At 37.8% G+C, this 18483-nt stretch overlaps 2 protein-coding genes across 4 annotated transcripts; both read right to left on the reverse strand.

Moving 5' to 3' along the window:
- Positions 1-1105: 1105 nt before the first annotated feature.
- On the reverse strand, positions 1106-1675 carry LOC307159146 (calcium-responsive transcription factor-like; the record flags this gene model as incomplete). The annotated part of the gene is made up of 3 exons (XM_079872357.1): positions 1518-1675; positions 1403-1466; positions 1106-1233 (listed from the first exon to the last, which is right to left on the reverse strand). The coding sequence occupies exons 1-3, from the start codon at positions 1653-1655 to the stop codon at positions 1106-1108; spliced, it is 330 nt and encodes a 109-aa protein (XP_079728483.1). The 5' UTR covers positions 1656-1675.
- Positions 1676-6061: 4386 nt separating this feature from the next.
- ankrd13a (ankyrin repeat domain 13A) lies at positions 6062-18307 on the reverse strand. 3 transcript variants are annotated; one of them, XM_079873168.1, is made up of 16 exons: positions 17987-18307; positions 16511-16646; positions 16028-16152; positions 14188-14233; positions 13941-14084; positions 13543-13732; positions 12967-13033; positions 12695-12776; positions 11976-12037; positions 11042-11172; positions 9984-10141; positions 9465-9605; positions 8818-8993; positions 8671-8732; positions 7357-7556; positions 6062-7274 (listed from the first exon to the last, which is right to left on the reverse strand). In XM_079873168.1, exons 1-15 carry the CDS (start codon positions 18092-18094, stop codon positions 7361-7363), a joined length of 1824 nt encoding a protein of 607 aa, XP_079729294.1. In that variant the 5' UTR covers positions 18095-18307; the 3' UTR covers positions 6062-7274; positions 7357-7360. The 3 variants fall into 3 exon arrangements, with proteins under 3 accessions (XP_079729294.1, XP_079729292.1, XP_079729293.1); XM_079873166.1 differs by having other exon boundaries at positions 8818-9005; XM_079873167.1 differs by having other exon boundaries at positions 6062-7556.
- Between the last annotated feature and the right edge of the window lie 176 nt (positions 18308-18483).

Raw genomic sequence — 18483 nt, forward strand, 5'->3', positions numbered from 1 at the left:
GGGGTGTAGGTTGGGCAGTGTCTTCAACTGGACACAAGGCCTGGATCTAGATGGCCTGTCAGACAAGAGGAGAGCACTCTTAATGGTTGGTTAGTTTGCCAACCAGCTTTGTCCCAGGTGACAGGGAACATTCTCACAAATGAAGCCAGGCACGTTTTTATGAACAAACATTCTTCCATTAACGTTAATAGAACATTTGTTCAAAGTTATGGTTTTAAATAATGTTCTCAAAACTTTAGAACAGCTTTTTCTGAAATATTTTAGTTGGATGTTTATCTAACATTTTTTTTAATGTTACAACTTGTTTCAGAATGTTCAGAGAACATTCAAAAGTAACCTTCACATAATGTTTGCAAAATTACAAAATTGAATGTTCCCTTAACGTTCGCATTAACCAACAAAAGTTTTTAAAATGTTTAAAACTAGAGGTTTTGAAAGCCATGAAATAATGTTTTCATAAGTTAATGGGAACATTAACAAAAAGTTCAAAATAAAAATGTATAAAAAATTATTACATAATCAGGTTTTCAAGCATTTAATTTTAATGGGTTTTTTGTTTCTTGAATTATACTATCATATATTATCAGAACAATTGATCAAATGATCACCCTGAAACTTTTTACATTTATTCAGAAATTGAAAACTTAAAAAAATTCATTTAAAGCTACACTGTGTAGGATTTTCTCCCATCTAGCGGTGAAATTGTTTATGACTACCAACTGAACATTACTTTCTAGCCCCTCCGTATTATTTCAAATCTGCCGGCAGTCGTGAGTAATCTCCCCCTCGCATTCGTCACGGTGCCACTGAGTGTCAAAACGCGAAAGGTGAAGCTTGAATTTCCAGGTATGTCCCTCTTTGGCTAATGTATTTTCAAGATGGAGGCGCAACATGGCTGCCGCCATTCGAGCGACTCGCTCGTATGTATTCTAAATGGCAGATTCTACGCTTAGGAGAATACTTGATTAGTTGGTAGAAGTAATTACACATTAATGAGCACATATCATTTTGAAAGAACAAAGTATTTTTTGCTAAGAATCTTGACACAGTGTATGACACAGTGTAGCTTTAATAAATGAATAGATCCATATAAAAAATGATCATTTCAGGACAGGGTCACCTGGAGATGTACAGAGATCTTGGGCTGCAGTGAGGTGAGAGAGCTGAAGAGCTGCACAGCCTCTGGAGAAAGAGTGTCACTCTCTTGCAAGAGTCCTTCCTTCTGAGAGGACACTGTCAATATAACAGCAGTACACTAGATTCTGTGGCAGGGTAAACAATGCTTATACTTGGACTACAGGTATGTGCTTTCCTCTACTCTCTAAATTGTATTGAATGATTCCAAGATTATTGTTTTAATAATGTATGTCGGATTTCAAACAATATTTCAACAGTATTTTACCATCCACAGTAGCAGGAGTCAGGGTCAAAGTCTCTGGAAGCAGGTTATTAGCCTCTGCTTTCCACTGCAACAACAACAAAAACATAAAAAGAAATGCTTAGTTTTCTGTTCACACCTCTGTATCTGAGGTAGCCAGTGGTCCCGCCGTCAGCTGAGGAGCTTTCTGAGCCTCATGGATATGGTTCTTGATGTCATTGACAGTGGGAAAGTAACACAGACTGTGTCTCTCAGGCACTTCCTCTGACTTGAACATCTCATGTTCCACAAACCTCCTGCCAGGGCGTTCACAAAGCAATGGTAAATATTTGTCCAGCAAATAAAACAAAGGAGATTTGAAACCATCTGTCCACCGTCATACCTGAGCTGAGGTGCTTGCATCCTCCATCGTGACATCCTGCATGGCTTCACTGTCCAGCTCCTCTGTCTCTTCATCTTCATTTTGTTCTTCCTCTGCAAAGCAGATCTGCTCTGTAAGTGGCGGCAGGTTTGCAGTGTCCACGTCATGGTACAGGTGGGCTTTCTCTGGGTGTAATACCTGTCTTGGCTTTGTAGAGTATGTTTTGATTCGTTTCTTGCTCTGACCCTTTTTTAGGTTGAACGCCCTTCCTCCGTGGACCAAACTGGCATTCCATTACAATGGCTCTGCTCCATTAAAACCATATTAAAGATCAAGATAAAATGACTTTGTGTGCATATTGTAAAACCATTACATTATCTGCAACAACAGCATTCAATCAAGGCTTAAGAACAAGGCATGTCCCGCCTCGACATGCAACTTGCTATTGCAAGCATTCTCATTCTAGAAACAATTTGATTGAACAGCTTGTTTACGCCATAGAATAAAAAATAAAAAATGGTGATTGTGACTAGGGTAATTATCTCACAATTCTGACTTTTTTTCATGCAATTGTGAGTTTACATCTCGCAATTCGGACTTTTTTTCTCAGAACTGTGTGATATACGTAAGATAAACTTGCTTTCTGGAATAGCACCCCCCAGACCTTCTTTCCTTTATTTACGGCTATGGCGTAGGCCTAGGGATGAATGATGAAAGTATGCAGTCTCCTGGGAAAGCTCTAAAATATAAATAACTATTATATGCTCACCATGGTGGTTTAGGGTAAGGTAAAACACGGTTTGGAAAATGGCTTTATGATGTAGGCCTACTCACTCATTATTGACATTTGATTCATTTTTACATTATGTAGTTCTCACATGAAGGATCATAATGTTTTTTTCCCCCCGATTTTTGATACAGATTAGCTCTATTAGCATGCATTAAAGACACACTATGCAATATCTGTACCTTAATATAACAGCTTCGAAATCATTTTGATGGTAAACAAACTCGTAGTAGGGCGAATTATGCTGACAAAACCAGCGATGCAAGTTTGAGGAGGTGGCGCCCCAACAAATCTCGCGAGAATCACGACTTGCATTATGGCATGATGTCACATACATCAACAACATATGAAGCTGCCTCTATGGAAGACACTAGCACGCATTTCAGACGTGAATCATGGCAGAGTCGACAAGAAAGCAGTCGGAAGAGTGCAGAGACGGCTCTGCACGACGCTAGGGGTCGCTGTTTGAGAAAAACGGAAACTGCATAGTGTGCCTTTAAAATGGTCAACATTCATTGCATTGGTTAAAAACCTCCTTACATTTTTCTATATAATATTGCAGTATAATATTGCTATTTTTCAAACTGCAGGAGCTTTATGTGAAGTAAAGTGTATTTCTCTCTACGACAGGCAGAGGGCAGCGCTGGAGCAGCAGTTCAAGTTTTTGTGGAGGCAGAAGGGCTGGAGCAGACGCAGGATATTTCCCGTCCCTGGCTTTTCTCCTTTCACCCTGTTAAAGCTGCTTGGCTGAGGAGGACACGCTCAAAGATGTGCTGTGATTCCCTCTTTTAGGTTCATGCAATACCCTCACCACACCAGCGCTTACAGCTAGTATTTCAGTTATGTGCAGTTTTCTCTAATAGGTGAACAATCTGCCACATGTGGAAATCTGCTGGATTGCTCTCATCATTTCAGATGTCATATGACTTATATCAGCACTTTTGAATTGCGCCTGCTCAAACTGGATTTTTCTTAATTTCTGTCTGAAAATGTAGTCCTAGCCCTATGCATACCCCTAAACCTAACCCTGCCCATAATTATCCCTAAAATCAGAGGGAATTGACAACGTTAGGTGAATAACATGTAGCACCTAACCCTGGTTGTAAGCTTACACTTCACATAAAATAAACTTGTCCCTCAAACCTGATTGGTTGATGGGAATGTTGTTCCAGGATCAACAAAGATGTTGATCCAGGAACATGTTGCACTTGGTGAAATCAGTCATAGAAGGAAGTAGTTGTAGAAGTTGAGAGAGCCACTGGCATTGAGTGAGCAGCGCCCTCTACTGTTTGTCTTTTTAACAAGATGAGAGATTTGTTCAGGTGTATTCTCATATTTTATATGTAGTTCAATTTGGCAATTGACACTATAGTAGAATAAAAGTATATTGGTGTGAAAGATCACAGCACAGACCTTGAGTTACACAACAGCTAGTGGATTAAAAAGACAAGACCCAAAATATCTGTTATTGAAAGACAATGGGCAAACATCAAAATCCAGATTAGTCTTCATGAGGTAATAGACATAGTAAAAATAGAAAACTTTATAAAGAATTTGAAAGAAAAATAATAATAATTTAACTTAACCTCATGATTGAGTGGCAGATGATAATGATGACAATTGTCTTCATGCAGCTCCACATATACAAACACATACTGTACTTACATACATACATATTCTATTTGCTTTAAAAGCTTTCAGTGCTTATAGCTAGATGTGGAATCCAATTTTTTTCTATAAAAAAATATAGAATAAAATCAGCCTTTTTATCAGATTATGTGAAGTAATAATCAACAGATTAATGGATTATCGTTAGATGCAGCCCTATTTAACTAGCCAACAATGATATTAGTGGATGCAGACAATAAATATGTATTGATTTGCAAGTTAGCAAACATAACACAGTAAACAAAGCATATACTTGCACGCTTTAAAATCAAAATTATTCGTTCATTTTCTTTTGTTATAGGAGAAGTCAAATGGCAGTAAAGATTGACGATCACTATAAATCTTAGCGTAACCTACAATGTGTCTTTGCTTTCTTCTTTTCAGCTGCTCAATGTTTCTAGAAACAAACTTTAAGTTTCTTTTCACCCTTGGTGTCTGCAATTACAAAATCAAGACACAGGTTAAAAACAGAATTAATTTTATAATTTGAGCAGATATTTAGTTTTATTTGGTCAGCTACTGGACATTTACCAGGCTAGGAAAAGAACAAGAAAAGGATGAAAAAAAAAAAAAAAAGTACAAAAAAAATCTATGTATGTGCATCTGAATATTCATTCTCCAACAGGATTTAATCAGACTCCAAACAGATTTATTTAGTAGATTCACAACCAACCAAATGCTTCTTCACAGGCCGCACTCCAATAAAACCGGCTTGTTTTTTTTTGTAGTATTTTTGTATTTTCAAAATCTATAGCAGAAAAGGTTCCCACTTTTACATACTGTTCACCACAAGTAATAGACTACATTGTAACCAGAAATAAGTATATAAAAATCTGCTATTTTGCATAAATTTATTTGTAATTGCCAGAAAGAAAGAAAGAAAGGGCAGAGATGTGGTTAGGAATGAAAAGTCAGTAGGCCTATGTAGTTTCTTCATTCACTGTGACCTATACCTGCACTGGATGGCCAACTTCAACTTGTATTTTTCACATTTTTCAAAAAAGATATTAAAAAGCATTCAAGACAAAAAAAAAAAAAAAAGAGTTTGTTACACATCAGAACAGTGCCAGCTGTTGGTTTGTTTAATAAAATTCATGAGGCACAGGAGATAGATTTTCCTGAAATAAAAGTTAAATAAATTGATAGATTTGAAATGATCATATTAAAAAACAGAGCAGCATGAATCTTAAGACAAACGTGTCAATAACTAAAAATAAAGTATAAAAAAGGACCATTTCATTAATATATGTTGCCATCAAAACTATACGTTCAAAGATTCAGACATTTTTCACTAATAACCAAAGTAAAAATTACTTGGTAAAAAATTTGTAAGTAAAAAAAAATTCTTAAAATGGATCTGATCAACTTAATAGCTTTTATGCCTTTATTATTTGATTTTCCATGTCCATGCAGCTGTCATTGTTAATGAAGCGCCATAAAGTCAATAAAGTGCTTTTATTAAAGTAAAAACAAATTTTTTTGTGTGTGTGTCAAACATACATCACAGTTTACAAATGCCTTCAGGATTTCTTCAACATGCTCAAACAGGATACTTTAAATTTGCATTTTGCTGCAATGACAATTAACCGAGAATCAAACCAACACTAACCCTGATCCGGTAAATACCATTAAACATTTTGGCAATTAGTTAGTTAAGACTTATACCCAAATACCAAAAGTTAAATTAGGTTTTGAATAAAGAATGCAAATAAATTCTGTCGAGGAATAACGATGTGTGGATAATCGCAGCCAGAACATTTGATTTATTCTAGGCTGTTGTTAATTCAGAATATAATCAGGAAACTAAAATCAATGTCTTGTTATTACAACATCCCTATTATAAATGCAAGATTGTGGCCTCAGATCCTTGTTTGCTACAGGAAGAATAAAGCAATATAAATGTAAAAAAAAAAATGATGAGGTGACAGATATAGTTAAAATCAGTTCAAGCACACTGGCTCATACAAAAAGTAGTGAGAGAGATACTGCAAGCTGTAAGTCAACTTCTTTCGAGCCTCACAAGGCTTTAAAAACACTTACAGGAAGGAGTCAACAAAAGAACAATAAAGACATCAAAAAAAAAAAAAAAAAAAATATTTGCAACAAAATAAATAGCACTGTCAGCTACAAGAGGAAGGAACAGCATGAGATTCCCTAAAGATTCCCAAACAGAGCAGGGCAGGTTCTTCCACATTTATCAATTATCACATTTCTCAGAACCTCAGTCAGCAAACAATGCTGTCCAACCGCACACATTTCCACGTCACCTCCCGAAACAAAAACAGCTGGTTTTCACGTCACACATTCCCCTAGTCCTTTAGTGTAGCATGAGGTTTGGTTGGTGCCAGAAAAAGTGACCCAGGACCGCCACATTCATGCTTTGCATTACAACATACTTTTGGCGATCCAAGCGGTTTTATTGTATCATTTTACAAATTAGGCAGACTAAAAGCTTGAGGCGTATTGGCTTACATCGGACAGCCCCTTTCGGGAATATTCCGGTCTGTATGAGTGCCTCTTACTCCAGCGAGGCACAGTGGTGTGGATTTATTGCCTTTACAGTACAGATGCTTCAGTCAGAAGTGGTCTAATGACAAAAGCACACGGGGGGTTAAGAATGCACTGTCCTACTGCTTTGTGTAAAACATTCATTTCTTTCACTTTCCTTGGCTGTGTATAAAATGGTTTTAAAGGAACCAATGACTGGTGATCAGTTTAACCCTGAGATATAGTATTAATATAAACCTAAAGCTAATGTTAATGCAAAAAAACCTTCCTTTCTATCAAAACAAACAAAAAATGTATCTAGTCATTACTCTCAAGATGTACAAACTCACATAGGTTCATGTTCGGACTGTCAAGGACATCACAACCTTTCTACCACATAATATTAAAAAAGCAGCACTGATTTCTTATAAAATACATGCGTGATCACCTCTTTAAACGAGGGAAAGAAAGCGGAAAGCATGAAAAAAAATTGCTTATTTTTTGGATAAGGAAGCAGAACCTTACAGATGTCGGCTCCAAACTGAATAACTAAGTGTAGTCGTATGTCAGTGGCAACAGAGAGCTGCGTGAATCTGAAGAAAGGTATAAATAAAAAGGTTTTAATGGTTATGGCAATAACAGGAACTCCCTTTGTCTTTCCTTCCCTCATCTTACTCTGTCACTTTTCCATTAAGGAGAGTTGTAAAATCCTCTCTAATTCCTCTTCTTCTTCTTTCCTTCTCCTTTCTTCCTCCTCCTGTGCCTGGGCCGAAAGCTCCATGGCCAATCGCAGGTCAGTGTCGGGGCTTGAGGTGGAGACAGAGCTGGAGGTTGTGGTGTCACTGAGGTCCACTAAAACTCCCTCAGACTCAGACCTGTGGTTATGTAACAGAACATAACACAATTTCAGAAAATGTACACAGGAATGAACAGAGCACTTAGAAAAATCACCCTACCTATACTTTTCTTCTGCTAACTAGACTACTGATCAAAAGGCAGGGGTCAAAGAGATTCTTTACAGTTAAACAGCTATATTGGGAAATATTATTACAATTTAAAATAACTGTTTTCTACTTTAATATATTTTAAAATGCAATGGCAATTCATTCAATCATTAATGATCACAGTCACATGATCATTTAGAAATCATTCTAATATGATGATTTGGTGCTCAAGAAACATTACTTATTATCAATGTTGAAAACAGTTGTGCCGCTTAATGTTTTTGTGGAAAGTGTGACATGTTTCAGGATGATAGAAAATATTTGTAACATCATAAAAGTATTGATTTATGTATTTCTTAAAAAAAACCCACCAACCTCAAAACTCTTGATCAGGGGTGCATTTCCCGTACAACGACGTGACTCGCTGCTTGACTACCATAGTGCAAAGCATTTTTGAAGAAATCAACTAAGTAGTCACGACTCACGACTGTTTCCCGAAACCGTATTGTCGCAAATTGGTTGTTCAATGATGTCACGCGAGTGTTGGAGTTGAACTACTTTTAATGAATCTGTTTGATTTTTCTCAGTTATTTTGCTTTATTTCCAGATTCAATCATAGGCTCGTTCTTAAGTCCTAGTGCACATCCGCACTCTTCAAAAACGGTGCTTTAAATCTCTTGACAAACTAAAAGAAAGCTAAATTACATTTGTATGTATTCTAAATTAAATAATAATAGATTGTACTGAATGTTAGCTTGTTTATTTTGCTCAAGATAAGGATTTATTGAGTTCACGTCATGCAAACAAGAAACTATGCTTCTAACCTCAGGCCGAGAGCTGTCGTTCCAACCACACAACTTTGCGATGCTGTTTGCGAATGTTCATTGGAACTATGGTTTCAAGAAACACAGACTTGTTGAACTATGCCGATAACGACAGAACTTGCGACCATAGTTGGCTAACGATGGTTTTGGGAAATGCACCCCAGTATGTGTAACTGTATTTGCCCCAGAACAAAAGACTGGACGTATAATGTAGAAATTACCCATCACTCAACCGGTTCATCATGGATTGTGTCGCCTGTCCATCAGAATCACTCAAAGTTTCCTACAAAAAAGACCCACCAGACTGCATATTAGAGACAGACAACATCAAGAATTGCACAAAATACAGTCACAGGAAGCTTTCTGACCTGTGAATTAAGTGCACTGGACTCCAGCAGGCTCTGGTGAATGGCGTACTGGAGCAGCTCTTCATCATGGTGCACTGGGTTGTAATGGCGTGTGTTGGTGTGGCGGTAGCCTCCTCGGTGGTGATAGTGTGAAGGTGCCATGAACACAGACGGACACACCTCAAATTGAGCAGGTTCTGCAAGAGCAACTAAACAACATTTAGTGAAAAATACAACATGTTAGAACATTTCCCTGCTGGATCAATCCAGATAACTCATTCTTAATATGAGGTAAAGTGCTTGAGATGGTTTGTGATTGGTACAGTTTAAGGGATAGTTCACCCAAAAAATTTAAAACATTTTTCACCCTCAAGTTCTTTCAAACCTAAATGAATTTCGTTCTTTTGTTGAACACAAAAGATGATAAGAATGTCAGTGACCAAACAGTTGATGTACCCCACTGACTTCCATAGTCATTTTTTCATAGTCAATGGGGCCCATCAACTGTTAGGTTAAACATATTCTTCAAAATATCTCCTTTTGTGTTCAGCAGAAGAAAGAAATTCATATAGGTTTGGACCAACTTGAGGGTGAGTAAATGATGACAGAATGTTTGGTTGAAAAAAGTTATTCAAACAGACGAGGAATAAATCTATCTAATTCCAAACCTGAAGCCTGGTTGTCACACTTCTCTTCTGTAGGTGAGGGTGTAGAAGCTGATTGGTTGGTGTCCAGAGGCTCATCTGTACTGCACTTGTTGACGTTTCCAAATGTGATGCGGGCATTCAACACATGGAACAGTGGGATTTCTGTAGGAACACAACAGAAATAGAACCCATGATCTAGTTATATTGAAGCCATTCACACAAGCAATATACAAAATTGATATCTGTATTCTCTGTCTGACTACCAAAATTTAGGCAGAAATGTTTTACAAAGTACGTTCAGGCTTGAAACGTTAAAGCAGTCTTGAAAAACAGTTTGATTAGTTAATACTAAACCATCTTCCATACATAATTTGCAAACATTTAGTTGACTTTAAATGTACTTGCAGTTTTGTTGCAGGTTAGATGAGTTAATATTCAAGCTGAAGCATAACATTACAAATGCAAATTTTATGCTGGACAGGGTTTAATTTCAGAACTGAGGAGTAGGGCTTTGTTCCTCTTTTTCATTCTTCCACTCACCGATCTTCACAGGAAAGCCAGGGGGAAACCTGAGGTTGATGAAGTCCTTGAGTCGGGCAAAGTGAGTGCTGGTGCGAGCCATCAGGTCAATGATGGGAGTGACCTGCTCCACCAGAGACAGAGGATGCTCCTCGCTCATCCACAGGGTGCCTTTAAACCTGAGAAGGGGTCACAAAAACTCAAACCATTGCTTCAATTCTTCAACACACACACACAAACTCAAAAGATTGAGGTCAGCAAGATTGTAATTTCACAATGTAACTTTTTCATCAAATAAATGCAGCCTTGGTGAGCATTAGAGACCTTTTCTAAAATAAATTATACAGCAGAGTGCGCATATTATTTTTTTTTTTGTGTGTGTGTGTGTCAGCATATGTGCTAATAAATAAATATGCTTAAGAGTCAATAATTGGATCATAATTGCAGTGATTACCATGTTTCTAGCAAGTTATACGGTATGTTTGGTAACAGTTTTTCTAACCCTGATTGATGGAGTGTACAGAGTGCTGGACTCTTGCATTGTCATTACAAGATCTTGACCAAAAATAGATGCACCTGGATCGTTATTTCAGTGATTATTATGATTCTAGCATGTTTTATGTTTGGCAACAGTTCTTCTAACCCTAATTGATGGTGTGTGTAGCTTTTCATTTCTTAAAGAGGTACATCGAATTTTGGTCAAGATCTAGTATTGACAATTGTCCAGCACTCTGTAAAGACTCCTCCAGAACATCCCAAAGACTTTCAATGAAATTAAGGTCTGGATTGGTGCCAATTCATGTGTGAAATGTCTTGTTTAAGAAATGAAAAGCTACACACTCCATCAATTAGGGTCAGAAGAACTGTTGCCAAACATAAAATATGCTAGAATCATAACAATCACTGAAATAACAATCCAATCATTGATTCTTAAGCATTTGCCTATTTAAATCCCAAGCCGCAACCTTATATTTGGCTGGGCAGTGTATATGTATGCATATACATTTGCATACACAAACATTTTATTTATTTGAATTTTTGTTTTGTTTTTGTGAGGTTGAGTGAATGTCCTGTCTTACTTCTGTGTTCTGATGGTGAGCTCAAAGGGTCGACCAATATCTCTACCCTGCAGGTCGAAGTTGGGGTTAAAGTACTCCTCTGGAGTAATAGCTGTGGGGTTTGTGGCAGTGGCAAACTCCATAGTCATGTCCTGTAATCATACAAAGAAACATAAAATTCAGAATACTTCCAGCTTTGTAAAATACAGTGGTTGCAAAAAACACTGGGAGAGACTTAAAGTCACCATGAAATCAAAACTGACAATTCTTATTCCTTAATGAAATATTGCAGTATTTATTATCAATATTTCAAATGCACATCCTGTGTCCCCATCATCTTTAATCAAAATAACTCCTCTCTTGCAGCAATATCTCTTCTCTGATGATGCGTTTAATGTCGCAAGGGTGGGATAACCTGTCACTCACATGAGATCTTAGCAATAGCAAACCACAACCATCCAATCAATTTCCGATTGACAAAATCAAGTCTCGCTCTACATTTCGTCGTAACCATGTTGTTTACTTGGACATAAATCAAAATAGGGAAGAAAAGACTATCGGAACTTCTGTTTCGTGTTGACTTTAAGCCACATGGAAGTATGAATGTCACTGAATTAGATAAAGTATTAAATCAAGATATATGTTTTAAAAGAAAGATGGCACAAGCACACATTAAGCATAACAATCCACAAAAGGAAGTTTGTTAGGTTTCAAATTAAAAATCAATAGATACAATTCAAAATATACACAAAGTATTTGGAACACCTTTAGACCTGTTGGTTAAAACTCATTTCTAAAATGTCTTAGAATGATTAAGTTATTTCTGAGAAAATGCCGCTTGGTTTGATATTCTGCATCCAATTTAATGACAGACATACATTTTTAAGTGTGGCTGAAGAGTCCAAACAGTTAAGAAGAAAATAAATTCAGTGTCTGTTTCGTGTGCTCGTCTTACCCCTTGAGCACCGATCTGTTGTTCTACGGTGCCGAGTAAAGATTCCAGAACATTCCTTTCACCTGTGGAGATCAAAAGCATCAGAAATTGATATTAACCAGTTAACATAACAGAGAACTGCAGGGAACAGCCTATTGACTCTTTACCACCGACAGGGTGCTGGAGCCCAATGTGGAACAATTCCATGTGCTTTCATTGGCGGAAAAGCAATTACGGGCTTCAAACTGATCCCTACAACCTGAAACTGATCATGTCAGAGGCCAGGGGACTAGATCACATTAGACTGCTCCTCAAATCTGTTTACAGCGGAAACACAAATGCAGTGATAGTCGCATGTTCAAATGACAGACATTTTGTTAATATGTTTGTCACCCCACACAGCTGCTCCACTTAATTTTCTCTGTCCATCTATTCAATATGTGTAAATTGATTGTTAAAACTTCAGCCCATTCCATCAAAAGCAGCTTGTGATTGCATAAACACGCTGAATCAAAATACTTATGTTACACTGGTTAAACAAAGACTGTGGTGTGCTAGATTGTTTGTGTGCTGGTTATGTACTGTAATAACATCAATTAAGTCACAGTTCATCCCTCAAGTAAGTGGAAACATAGGTCGGTTTTGAGAGAGATTAGCAGTTTCCCGGTTGAGCATCAACACCATTTTGGTGGAAAAGGGGTGTGATATAAATAGTGTAAATCTTAAAGTGGGTTAATTACTTTTTATCCTGGCCTTCTCCTCGTCTGTGAGGTGCTCCGTCCTGGTGCGAATCACAACGTTCACATTGTTCACTGAAAAAACCTGCCAAAAGCAGCATCATCACCCACAGGACAAAGACTGCCTTATTCTTAAACTCACTACTCTAAAAAGAGAGTCTGATGTTTCTGAAGATTAACACTTTGGAGTATCTGTAATTCTAAAAGAGCAAATTTTCTCCTTCCAATGATTCTTAATGGTATTATAGTTCAAAAACAGCTGGTTGATGGCTCACCTTGGCTTCAAATCCATTTACTACTTCTGTTCTGTCTGACCTCCAACCCCAGATACCGGATTTAGACCTGAGCAGAGAATTATTGTTTTAATAGCATCTTGAAAAATGGTGTTAAGAGTTCAATTTCAATTAAGTCAGTTTGAGTCAATGTTCAAAACTATTCAGCCCATGTATTTTCATATACACTATTGTTCAAAAGTTTGGGGTCGATAAGATTTTTATTGAATTAACTTTTTTCCAGCAAGGATGCATTAAATTGATAAATAATGACAGTAAAGACACTAACAATGTTACAAGAAAATTATATTTCAAATATAAGATGTTCTTCTGAACATCTGATTCATCAAATAATCTTGAAAAACATGAACCAGGGGTTCCACAAAAATATTAAGCAGCACAACTGTTTTCAACATAGATATTAATAAGATATTAATACGTTTTTTACTGCATTTCAAATAAATGCAGCCTTGGTGAGCAGAAGAGACTTCTTCCAAAAACATTAAAAAGTCTAACTAGCCCTGATCTTTTGAACAGTAGTATATTTATTAAAAGTAAATAGTATATACGTGGCCATACCTCTCAAATGCAATGTCCCTTGTGTCCAGATATGTGTTAACAATAGGTGTTGTCAGCCTCTTGGCAACTTCCTGTTCAGCGGGCTGCATGGAGTCCAGAGTGACATCCTCGATCTCGCGGGAGAGATCAAAGCGCTCGGTGTCCACCACCTCGTCCTCGTGATTTACTTCCATCAGCTCAGTGCAGTTGTCTGTGAGAACACACGTTACTGATCAATCACAAATAAACTTCAGGCATATTATTCATCCTCATGCAAAGTGCACTGGTGAACATACAAATGTGAACTTCGTGTAGGCTTCAGAAGAATTCACAGCACATTTGCTAGAGCCCCACCACCAAATGAATGTGTAAACTACAGATGGGTGAACTAGTCTAGACAGTCAGAGAGAATAACTAACTCTCTTCTCTGAAGATATAGCTTCTTCTTCCTCTGATCCAGGTCATGTTGTCAAAGCCCAGCAGGGTGGTGTCCACTCTCAGACAGGCCCCACTCTTCCAGATTCTGCACACGTCGCTGGGACACACGCGGGATACCAGAGGAACTGGAGTGAGAAAGAAGCACAAGATGAGGATCATTCAACGTCCTAGAAAAAAAGTCATAAGGATTCATGAGAGGAGAAAAAAAAAATAGAAAAGAGCACTTACTCCAGCTAGTAAACTCCCACTTCATCTCCATGTAGAAATCTGGAGACTGGGATAAAAAGAGGTTCATTACACTTCAGGCGCTTTCACATGACTCGCATCAGGGCTTTTTTAAATTTACTAAATTTAGGACTAAATTTAGGTAAGGCGGATTCTGGGTCTTAGCTCTAGTTTATGATAGACATTTTGTAAGATTTACATTCTAATTGCTGAACACATGCATAACACTCTTGGCAGAGGCGTTATTCAGCCTTAGGTTGGAGTTCTAATGTTGATTGACAAGCTTTAAGTACACATGACACACATATAGAATGCTATCTTAGTATTGACTTAACGTATTATTTATTGCCTCAGAATGTTGTTTTAGAATATTACAAGTGGAGGTGAGGTGAGGAAAGCAAAGTCATGTCTATTCTCAGAACAAACCTTAAACAAACACAGCAGAACTATATAAAGGCTATTTATATGAGCATGTTTAAACTAAAGGATTTATACTTTCATTAATTTGACATGCTACTCCACATAAGACGAACAGAAAAGCCAACTAGTTACTGACCTGATGCAGACTAATATACATATAGCTAAAGCTGACTGATATCGTCTTAGTCTGGAGGGAGGTTACGTAACGGGCCCCCAATGGCTCTCTATTAGAGCGCGCCACAGTTCCATTTTTCAGCACAGATTTACAGTGGAAAATTGTGGGGCGCTGTAGAGCTGGGCAGAGGTCAGATATCTATAAGTATCATACATTACTGCTGAAGTTATACGTTCAAATTTAATACATCCTGCTCACTTTATGACTAAAAATAGTCTAGAAAATCCCCAAAATATTTGTTGCAGATAATGCAGAATGCTAAACACATTTACAATTTATTATTGAGTCAGTTTCTATGTCCTTACAGACGAGCCACGGCTGGCTTCAACACAAGCGTCATGTGCCACTTTGACTGCCATATAAAAAGTGTTGCAAATAGCACCACAGAAGGGGAATTTTATGAGGTTGTTCGGTAGCATGAAAGCATATGCAGTGCACAGTGAAAAGTGAAAGCAAAAGTTACAATATTTGAGAAATATTAAAATAGAAAATGCCTGTGCCAAATGAAAAAAGAGAAAGAGAAAGGGTTTTGTAATGGCCATGTAGCTAAATCAATGGCAAAAGAATAATATAATTGACCCACTACCATTCAAAAACTTAGGGTCAGAGTCAGTAAGATTTGTTTTAGGAAATTGCATTACATTGATAAAACTTCCTGCTTATATTAAAGGGATGGTTCGGAGTAAAATCAACCTAGGGTCCTTTGCACCATGACCTCGAGCCAACCCCCCCCCCCAGAAGCCTTTTTTCCCTTGTTCGAACATTATTAAAGTTAGAGCTTATTTAGAGATATCAACCGGATGGCTTAGTGCAGGCGCTAATGGATCCTTGATGTATCTCGTAAATTACCCCACTAATAATGCCCAGAATGGTACCAAACTTCTACAGTAGTACAAATAGGTTCTGTACTCATAAAACGAGGCATTGGAAAGTTTGTAAGTACAACAGGAGTTTATTTAAATAACACTTGCCTGACGGCTCATGCTACCGCTAACCCGGACGTCGAAGTCACTTCAGTGATTTGAGAAAAGCACGTAAAAGTCCTGGCAGAAAGCGATGCATAAGGATGTAGTGTAACGACGCCCAGTTCCAGGAATGCACTAATATTTAGTTGGTAGTACCAGTTTGCAACAATTATTAGTTAACACTAAGTTGTTAACACTTCGGAAAAAATAATAATTCGTTGTTACACTACATCCTTACGCTTAATTCACAAAAATAATAAACAGGATCAAATGACAGACGCACCTCTCGGATCTTGCACAGTAGCTCTGGAACGCCACCTAGCGCAGTGGAGGCTTTGACAAAATCTCGCCGCTGGAGCACCAGCTGCACCATCTCAGGATCTCCTGTGCTAACCGCTTCCTGCAGCACTGTACAGACAACAACATATATGACCTATTTATGCTTACCCAAGGATATAGACTTGTAATGGAAAGGTAAACATACTAGTCTAGCACTACTATACAGTGCACTATAAATCACATATGACAAAAATGACTAATGACCAGTAAGGAGGTGATTATTAGAGTATATATAAAGCTTTTCCGACGCTGCATCTCGGAAAAGCTGAAACAGAGGTACTAAACACTTTCACTGGCTGGAAAAACCACTGATGACACAAGCTGAGGAAGTGGTGGTGGTAATAGTTCTAATGGCATTCTTGTGAGAGCCAATGCGGTCTACATTGAAGACTGCTATGTCTTCAAACGGCTATGGCTTCATTCTCACCTGTCCAATGTTTGGCGTTTTCTTTGGAAACATCCGCGCCGTGTCTGAGCAGCACTCTCACGGACTCCAAGTGCCCAAGTGAGACGGCCAGGTGCAGAGGGGTCCGGCCCCGGGGATCCACCTCTTCAATGTAACTCTGAAAGGAGTGTAAACACAGACGGTTCATATCTTATGGAGGAAACTGAAAAGGGGCAAAAATCATAAGCATTGCTGCATGGCTTGTGGGTGGGGAGAACGCAACTGTAATTAACCAGAATATTAAACCCTCTTCCTGTGAAACGATGTCATGATGTCGGATTTATCTATCACATACAGCATGGGGTTTTCAATCTTTCAGATGCCACATACATACAGTGGGGAAAATAATTATTTGATCCCCTGCTGATTTTGTGCGTTTGCCCACTTACAAAGAAATGAAGGGTCTATAATTTTTATGGTAGGTTTATTTTAACGGATAGAGACAGAATATCAAACAGAAAAATCACATTATATAAAGGTCTACAATCTGGTCCCTGACGTTTGACAGCTCTTTGGTCTTGCCCATGGTGGTGGAGGAGAGGTTGGAATTGAAGATACAGATTCTATGGACAGGTGTCCACTGACATTAGGACATTAGGGGTACTTTCTTAAAGTGACACTGTGACAGGGCCAATCTGTGTTCCACATGGGCACATAACCATCTGTGGGAGGCAGAATTCTTGCTGGTTGGTAGGGGACAAAATACTTATTTCACTCGATCAAATGCTAATCAATTTAATTACAACCTTTCTGGATTTTTTGGTTGATATTCTGTCTCTATCCATTAAAATAAACCTACAATAAAAATTATAGACCCTTCATTTCTTTGTAAGTGGGCAAACTTACAAAATCAGCAGGGGATCAAATCATTATTTTCCCCACTGTACCCACAAATATGATCATCCTCATGTGAGGGATCACCCATACTAAAATTTAAAAGGCATCTATGTATTATAATGTATAAAGACCCCATTTATACTGTGAAAAATTAATGTTATAAATATGTGAAAAATATTATTCAGTTTCGTTTACGTCTTTTTTCTACCAACTGCAGTACTGTTAGAGTTATTATTTATTATCAAATGTTTAATCTTATTTTTACATTGAATTTCTCTAAAGTTTTCCACGGAACTCAATTTAAAGAGCACAACTATAGCATGGTGCAGTACAATGAATCTCTACTGTTATTCAGATGAGCTCACCAGCTCTCCAGTGCAATGCAAAACAGCAGGGCTGTGGCTAACAAGTGGATTGCAAGCTGATGAAGCATTTTGCAGTAAGATCCAATAATGCACCAAGTCCAATTTCATTAGATTATTAAATACATGACAAGTATGTCATGACATCCACAGGAGGAAGAAATCTCTCAGCGGTCAAATCATTGATTCATTTTACCATTAGCTTCATAGAGTGTAACGTTACAGACATCAGCAGCATTTACGGATATCACACACATACCGTCTGTAGCTCTTTTTCCAGCTTCCTGTAATCATTCTCCCACACTAGGATATGCAGTGGAAACCTGAGGCTGAAATCCTCGACGCTGGCAGCGGTGGCGGATAACATTCTGGCTCGAACAAACTCTCCGTGTCTCAGCCTCCGAAATCAAGAGCCAGCCTTCGAGCTAGCTAACTGTCATGAACCATCAAATCTCTTCATGCGTTTAATCCATTTATGATAAATATACAGAGACTCTGGCTATTAAACAGATGAAGACGCCTAAGCAAAGGAGACGCCGAAAACGCAACCAACTTTTTTCAAAATAAACTTTTGAAAAACAAGGAAGTGGCAGGTTGAAACTATTTGGGTAGGGGTGTATCCAGTCATTTGAAAAACTGTTCCCCCAAACCTTTTTGCATTTAGTTGTATTTAGAAATAATGTTCTCAAAATAAAATGGTCGATAACGGCCTAATTAGCTATATATGCTCTATCACAAAATCGTAAAGGATATTTT

The sequence above is a fragment of the Squalius cephalus genome, assembly GCF_949319135.1.
Source record: "Squalius cephalus genome assembly, chromosome: 5".
Taxonomy (NCBI): Eukaryota; Metazoa; Chordata; class Actinopteri; order Cypriniformes; family Leuciscidae; genus Squalius; species Squalius cephalus.